The 8,552-nt window shown below is 37.7% G+C and overlaps 1 protein-coding gene across 1 annotated transcript; it reads left to right on the top strand.

Annotated features, from left to right (window-relative positions):
* The first annotated feature begins 387 nt into the window (after nt 1-387).
* LOC117921007 (transcription factor MYB1) lies at nt 388-7,249 on the top strand. Its single transcript, XM_034838742.1, has 2 exons — nt 388-778; nt 5,924-7,249. The coding sequence occupies exons 1-2, from the start codon at nt 472-474 to the stop codon at nt 6,847-6,849; spliced, it is 1,233 nt and encodes a 410-aa protein (XP_034694633.1). The 5' UTR covers nt 388-471; the 3' UTR covers nt 6,850-7,249.
* Nucleotides 7,250-8,552: the final 1,303 nt, after the last annotated feature.

Below are 8,552 nucleotides of genomic sequence, written 5' to 3'. Positions count from 1 at the left end.
TGCAAGATGAACAAGAATTTGGTAGTAGATTTTTTTTTTTTTTTTTTAAAAGAATTTCTTAATTTTTCTTTTCAATTATTCAAGTGCGTAAAATTAAACTCCACAGAATGGAATCTGTGTTTGGACTTTGGAAGACGAAGAGCAATTAGGTTTAAATTTTAACTCATTCAAATTAAAGCAAACCTGGGAAAAGAAAGCTATTGTTGTGAACTCAAATTCAACCTTAAGCATGATTTAGCTGAAAACAAAGAGCGGAAGTACCCAATACACCCTGGGGGACGTGGTGGGTTGAATGAGGCTAAGAGGGCATATATGTAAATGAAGGACAGGACACGTGAGTAATTTGAAAAAAAACCGCTTATGTAAAACCGGCAAAAATCCCGAAACACTAGCCCTACAAAGGAAGAGAGGTGACCGGGGGTGAAACACATTGCGGTTAGGCAGGTAGGTGCTCAGGGAAGAGACGGAAAGATGGAGGATATAACAGTGGTGGAAGGCGAAGGAGCCGACGGAGGAAGCGCCGGCGACGCTATGGTGGTAGGTGAGGGAGAGGGAAACGGCAAGGGAAGCGGAAGCAGCAGCCAGGCTGCGAGAGGGGACCGAGTTAAAGGGCCTTGGTCTCCTGAAGAGGACGCCATTCTGAGTCGACTGGTGAGTAAGTTCGGGGCCAGGAACTGGAGTCTGATCGCCCGTGGAATTGCTGGGAGATCCGGCAAGTCCTGCCGGCTGCGCTGGTGTAATCAGCTTGACCCCTCTGTTAAGCGCAAGCCCTTTACTGGTAATCTCCATGTCGATCTAAATTGGTTTTTCATTTCCAGAATTTTTTTAAATGCTTCTTTTTTCTTTTTGGATTTCGGATCGAGGTTCATATCGCTTGACCTATTTAGATTTGATTGTGTGATGTTTCGTTATGTGCTTGGCTGTATTTCTTTCTCATTGTTGTAATTTTGATAATAGACAATTACCCATTTTTCCTTGAATCGGGATTTATGTTGTTTGAGAGCATTTCTTTTCAGAACCTACAAAGAATCTTCTCTTCACTGGTTATGAATTCTGAAACAGATGAAGTGGGTTTTTTCTTTCAGAAAAATTGAATTGAGCTGGTTACTGGAAATCTCTGAATAAATGCAGATTATAAGTATAATTGGGGCATAATTGGTATAAGTTCTAAGATGTTAACTGAACAAGGAGTAGCAAATTCAAGCCCTAGTATGATCAGGATATGGTATCTCTTACCATTCATTATTATTGTTATTATTTGTATGAGGTTGATTAGCAAAAGGGAACTGCCGTTGGTGGCAGACACAATGCTTCAAGTTATTACCCTTGTTTTTGGAAGACACTACATCAGACACATTGATCCTTGTGTTTCATAAAGTTAGAGTAAGTATTTTAGTTTCTATTACCACTGATTTTGAACTTCCTGTGATTTGGCACGTAAGTGTTGTCCTCTTCCTCAATGGTATGTTGCAAAACTGCAACCAAAATTGGATGTTTCACTTTCAAGTTTCATTTTAAATTTTGTCACCTCATTATTTTTCGCAAGGGTTTGCTCTGATCCCACATTGAGTGTAACGCCATTTGTATATTACATTGATGAGATACCATATTCGGCTTGCTTCATAACTATATTCCTTGTTATTGATTGTCTGTAACATTGTATTAGTCCATGTGTATGAACACTTGGTTCTATTATCTATGGTACAACTTCTACCGTCATTCATCTAATGTTGTTGATTTTCCATATATTTGCCTCAGTTCATAACTATATTCTTTGTTATTGTTTGTTTGCTTGTACTTCGTATTATCCATGTGCATTGGCAATGGTGCTATTATCCACATTACACACTGCTTTTTGTCAATTCCTGTTATACCATATTTAACATGCTACATAACCATGTTCTCTGTTATTGTTTGGTTCTAACCTCGTATTAGCCACATTTATGGCACATGATTCCATTATTCACACTGCCATTTACCCATGTCCTCATTTGTGTATTACCTTGTTGAGACTCCATATTGAACTTGCCTCTTAAAAATATTCTTTGTTATCGATTGCTTATAACCTTGTATTAAGCCACATGTACTGGCGCACAATTCTATTATCTGGACTGCTCTTTACCCATGTCCTCATTTGTATACTACCCTTTTGAGATTTATATTTAGCTTGCTTCATAAATATATTCTTTGTTCTTGTTTTCTTGTAGCCTCATATGAGTCACGTGTATTGACGTATTATTCCATTGTCTGCATTGCTCTTTGCCCTTGTCCTCATTTGTATATTACCTTATTGAGATTCCTTATTTAACTTGGTTCATAAGTATATTCTTTGTTATGGATTTTGCTTATGCCCTGCAGCCCTCCTATTAGCCACGTATATTGGCACATGATTCCATTATCCCCACTGTTCTTTGCAATTCAATTCTATTATCTACACTGCTATTCATCTTTGTCCTTGTTTGTAAATTACCTTGTTGAGATACCATATTTGATTTGCTTGAATAACTGATTCTTTGTTATTATTTGCTTCATATTAGCCATGCAGCTTGGCACGCAAATCCATTATCTGCACTGTTGTTTGTCCGCGTCCTTGTTTGCATATTCCCTTGTTGAGACACCATATTTGACTTGCTTCATAACTATATCCTTCATTATTTTTTGCTTGTAACTTTGTGTTATCCATGTGTAGTGACACATGAATGATTCTATTGTTGACGGTGCTATTTGCCCATGTCTTCATTGGTATATTGCCTTGTTAAGATACCTTATTTTTGAGCTGCTTCTCACAATGATATTCTTTGTTCTGGTTGCTCATAACCTCGCATTAGTCATGTGTATTGACATATGATTGAATTATCCATACTGCTGTTTGCACTTGTCGTCATTTGTATATTACCTTGTTGAGATTGCATATTTAGCTTGCTTCATAATTATACGCTTCATTATTGATTGCTTACAACCTCATCTTAGCTACGTGCATCGACACATGATTCTGCTACTCACACTAATTTTTCCCCATGTCATTATTTGTCTATTACTTTGTTGAGATTCCATATGCTTGCTTTGTAACCATATTCTTTAGTATAGATTGCTTATAACCTTGTAATTATGTGTATGGACACATGATTCTGCTATCTGTGTTACTTTTTGACCATGTTCTCATTTATATATTACCTTGGTAATATTTCATATTTGACTTGCTTCATAATTATATTCTTTGTTATTGATTGCTTAACACTTCATATCACCCACATGTATTGGCACAAGATTCTACAATCCACGCTGCTGTATGCCTATGCCTTTATTTGTATAAGTTCATACAACCACATGTATCAGCACATGATTCTACTATCCGCATTGGTGTTTGCCCATGTCCTCATTTGTATATAACCTTGTATCTAAATTTGTATGTTATCTTGTTGAGATATCGTATTTGACTTACTTCATAACTAGTTTCTTCATTTTTGATTGCTTGTGACCTCATATTAGTCATGTATATTGACGCTCTTCTGTCCACATTGTTGATTTTCAGTGGCTTTATTTATATATTACCTTGTGTCCTCACTTGTATTTCACCTTGTTGATTTACCAGTTACCACTGACTTTCTTCATAATCATATTCTTTGTTATTGATGACTAGTAACTTCATATTGGCCTCATGTAAGAACATATGAGGTCTGCCATCTGCATTCCTCTTTTTGGCCATGTCTTCATTTCTACAATATCTTGAGATATTGACTTCCTTTAGAATCCTATTCTTTGTTATTGACTACTAGTTATTTCATGTTTGCCTTATATAAGGATATATGGTTCGGCCATCTGCACAGTTTGTTACCCATATTAACCATGTGGATGGACATTCTATTCTGCTCTCTGAACTCTGTTTGCCTATGTCCTCATTTGTGTATTATCTTGTGGACATACATATTTGATTTGCTTCATATCAATATTCTTTTTATTGACTGCTTGAGACCTCCTGTTAGCCATGTGTACACAGAATGCTGTTGGCAAATATTGATGCAAGATGGTAAATGTAGGTTAGTGCCTTCACAAAAGCATACACAATGTGTACAAAGGTGCCAAAAGGCCAACTAAAGCTAAGGGATACACAAAAAGTAACTCCCTCGCAGGCTTATGGATGCTAATGACACGTTGTTCTATGATCTTTCCATCATTTATTTGTATTCATAATTGAACTATACAAATTAATGTACCATTCAAAGCAATCATTTGCAACAATGGCCATGGCAACTCCCCACTATCTATGTTTATTTCTTAATGTACCAAATTAAATATGTATTATGTCTCTGATTGAGTTTATGTGTGTATGTTGAATAGCTAGAGAGAGAAAAGAATTAATATCTTTGTAGGGTTGTCCTAGTTATGATATTCTATAACTGATTACTGTTAAGTTTTTGAGAAACGTACTTGGTATGATGATGGATGATTAATACTATTACAATAATTAGTAATTTTTTATATATATATTTTCAGTCATTTGAATTGAAATATGTGCATACACGTATGAATTAAACAATATCTAGGTGCCCCTTTCTATGGGGAGTTATGGGGTTTATCTTTTGAGATCCACTAGCACCTCCTAAGGGGTTCTTTGGCATCTGGTTAGGGCTAAAGGTAGGTTTAATTTTTCCGAAACAGAAGGTTTAAAAAAGTATCACTGGCACCAATGATGCGAGTTCCATATTTTCATATCTTATGTATATATAGTAGATTCGACTATTAGTTTGGGTCCATACTTGAGGTATTGACTCAGATGCAAATGAGGTGTAGATTGTTCAACTTTTTAATTCTGGACTGAGTTGAGTAGCATGTTTGATTGGCTAGATCAAACCAGAAATTTGTTTGTTTCAGTTTGGCCCCAAGTTGCACAAAACCAACTTCACCTATGTACCCATGTTGACATGACATGACATGACATAGGTGTGGGTATGGGATCCTTGTGAGACTCTAATTTTACTTTGGGTGTGGCTATTTGATTTTTTATTGATGTCCTTTTATTCTTTCAACCTTTTTAATGATAATTACATTAGAGAAGAAGAAAAGTTAGCTGAAAAGTGAATTTTTGTAAGAATAGTTAGGGATACAAGGGAGAAAAGGGATTAAAGGGAAAAGATTGGAGTTTTAAAAAAAAGTTATCTTCACTTCCAATTTATTTTTAATTAAATTTTCTTTTATTATGCTGAATTCTAGTACTTGCGCCCATTTTTTGGATCCTTTTCAGCCAAATCCTCGTATCCTAACATTTGAGTTATGAAGGATCACTTGGACACATACCTCCATTTGACACTCATACCCGAACCCATGCAATATAGATGTCTAGTTTGTTTATGTTGGGATTAATTCTGTTTTGCCCTAGTTTAGGTTCAACTTTTACATCAACAATAGTATCTTTTAAATACTGAATCCTGAATGCTCAACTTCTAGCAATGGCTGGACAGGTAATACTTGGATATGATTCTATAGATGGATGACAGCAGAATTGATCCTCTTAAAATTCACAATGTGTAACATCTTTTCCAATGGAATCATGTCTCATCCAAGCTGTTCATTTGTTGAACTACTTCTGACTCTCCCAATCTGGGAACAACCTTAAGAATCAGCATTCAGAGATTGTTGTTTTCCATATTTATGGCACATACACATACACACAGATATCACACACTCATGCTTTTTGACAAAGATGGAATCATGCCTGATACTAATGTTTTGTGGCAATAAACTGTGAGATTCCTTTTGCTACCTTAGTCCAGACTACACACATGCACCTTATCATAAGTAGCATATGGTTATCCAGATATAGAAGTTTATTCACATCTGTGTGCATGCAAAACATTGTCAGTGTGTCAGTCTTTGAACTTTCAATGGTGCAAATCATGGTTCTTAATGAATTGAGTTGTTGCAGATGAGGAGGATCATATCATAGTTGCTGCACATGCAATCCATGGAAACAAATGGGCATCAATTGCAAGGCTTCTTCAAGGGAGAACAGATAATGCAATTAAAAACCACTGGAATTCCACTCTGAGGCGCCGGTGTATGGAGATTGACAGGGCTAAGTTGGAATCTGGCAATATAGTGGAGGATGTTAGCTTGGACAAAACCAAAGCATCATCTGAAGAAACTATGTCATGTGGGGATGCCAATTCATCCAAGTCCTTGGAAGGAAAAGATGTCAACTCTTCAGATAACATGGCTGATCAGAATGAAGAAAGGGCACAAATTGAGGGTCAATTTAGTCATGAAGCACAAGATCCACCTACCCTTTTCCGTCCTGTGGCACGTGTCAGTGCGTTTAATGTTTACAGTTCTCTAGATGGCCCAGAACATGCATTTCCATTTCCACGGCCAGTTCCTATGCAGGGGCCTTTGATTCAAGCATCAACACCTGATGCCGGGATCTGCAGATTGATTCAAGGAGATTCAGGTGAACAATTGGTGCCTCAACGATGTGGACATGGTTGCTGTGAGAGTCCTAGAGGTGGGAATCTTGGAAACTCTTTGTTGGGGCCTGAATTTGTGGAATTTTCAGAGCCTCCTCCATTTTCAAGTTTTGAGTTGGCTGCAATAGCCACTGATATTAGTAATATTGCTTGGCTCAAAAGTGGGTTGGAAAATAGTACAGTCAGAGTGATGGGAGATGCAGCTGGTAGGACAATGTCTCGTGGGTCTCAAGGGCAAATGGCACGGTTTGAAGAGAGTAGAAAGAATGACCATTTGCGATTTGAGGAGGGAAAGAACAAATTAATGGGCATGATGACTGATGTGCGGTCTACCCAGATTGGCAAACAATCTTTTTCAGTACCAGCTAAAGTTGGTGGCTTGAGTTGAGGTTAATGCTTGTATTTCCCTGACTTGCCGGAAATGCAGTAGATGATATGATATGGAAGAGGATTCCTACAACTGTACTTTCCCAGTGATGGTTGCTGACTTGCTGCATGAATAAAAGAGACCTAGACCTCTGTGATAGAGAACCATCATTGCTATCGAAGTCTGAGAGGTTGTTCAGTAACCTTTCCACTGGCCTTGGTATCCTGAGATCATCTTATGGGGGGCCAAACTTCCGCCTGGTACTAAATTGTAATCCATTATTCTATGGTTTCTTTCTATAACGCAATGGTGGAGTTTACATTGTCATAATGGTTGATAAATTAGACAAGAAGGATAAATAGTTCTTTGTTTCAGTTCTTTTTCCAATTATATATGAAACCTGTTATTTCCATATACAAAACTTTATTTTTTGGAAATAGGTTTTTGGGATTCTTCTTCACATGCACTGATACACAGCCACACAGATATATAGATATATTTCTATACATGGCAGCATATTGTTTTCTATCCACATCACATCTAGTCTTCCCCTTGTCCTTGCAGCCCTGTAAACTAATTGTCCTATATATCCTCATTTGCTGTAGATTTTCTAGGTTCTTTCCCAAGACATCTTAACCAACCCTAGCCTATTTTCTTTGTCTTGTTCTTGTTATTCAACTCACTCATTCTACTATTCGTATTTCATAATTGCATTGGAAACCCTACATTCATTATTTATATATTTTGTCCTTGCAAAGAACCGAATGTTGAACTCTGGCACCATCCTATCACAATTGACTACCGACGTAAAGAATCACAGCAACCATAAGCTGAACTTGACTCGATTCCTTTTCTCGGTAGGCAATCTGATGCAGACCTGAGTTATGCTTGCAGAAAAGATGGATTGGATGTCAGCTGGGACACTGAATCAAGCTTGAGAAAACAGGGACGTGTCCAAGCATCCTTTTCAAAATCCATGATCAAGTGAGGAGAAATGGGAGAAACGAATATGACCGAAAGCTGGAGATGTTGGTGACTACAAGTGGAGGCAGCTTGTGTGACATGAGTCATCATGAGTGGCGTGAAGTGATTATGAGTGTTGCCCTGCTCTAATGACAGCAACGTTCGAATCTTTTCATATGGTGCCAAACCCCACAGCTTTAACGGTGCAACAAAAGTGATGTAATGTGAAAGTTGGTTTCTTCTTGAGCTGGGAATTTGAAACAGTCGAGCGACTCTCCAATATATGGTATCAAACCTAAAGCCCGTAGCCCGTCCTTGACAAGTTTTTTAAGTGATACAAAAAGGAAAAAGAGATACATAAGACTAATGCTAAAATTTCTGATATGCGATCTCCCCCAGATTTTCCCACTAGGCGCAAGCCACCACAACCACTCAATGACGCGGCATGCTATTGGGTTGAGAATATCATCTTTTTCTCAGATGAAATAACCAATTAACCCCGTCAAATAATTATCCCTGTTCATAGTTGGAACATCAGGAAAATATGTTCACAAAGATGATCCTCATTTCTGCTTTGTCCCAGCTATTCAATAAGGTTTGCCTAAAACCTAAGGCATCATGGAGCATGGAGACAGAGCTGTCCTTTCAGAGTTTGGACGGAAGCTATCTAGAGGGCCCTTGTTATATTTTTCGTGGCTACCGGCAAACAGCTCCATTTCAAAGAAGAAATGAGGAAAAGAAAGTAAAAAAAAGTAGATAGG

Source organism: Vitis riparia, chromosome 8 (assembly GCF_004353265.1).
Source record: "Vitis riparia cultivar Riparia Gloire de Montpellier isolate 1030 chromosome 8, EGFV_Vit.rip_1.0, whole genome shotgun sequence".
In the NCBI taxonomy this organism is placed as follows: Eukaryota; Viridiplantae; Streptophyta; class Magnoliopsida; order Vitales; family Vitaceae; genus Vitis; species Vitis riparia.
This window is presented reverse-complemented; position numbering and strand designations above follow the sequence as displayed.

Excerpts from the sequence above, each read along its gene's own strand:
- LOC117921007 (XM_034838742.1), top strand. The coding sequence starts at position 472 with ATGGAGGATATAACAGTGGTGGAAGGCGAAGGAGCCGACGGAGGAAGC. Across the intron at positions 779-5,923 it reads TAAGCGCAAGCCCTTTACTG|ATGAGGAGGATCATATCATA; the intron begins GTAATCTCCATG and ends GAGTTGTTGCAG.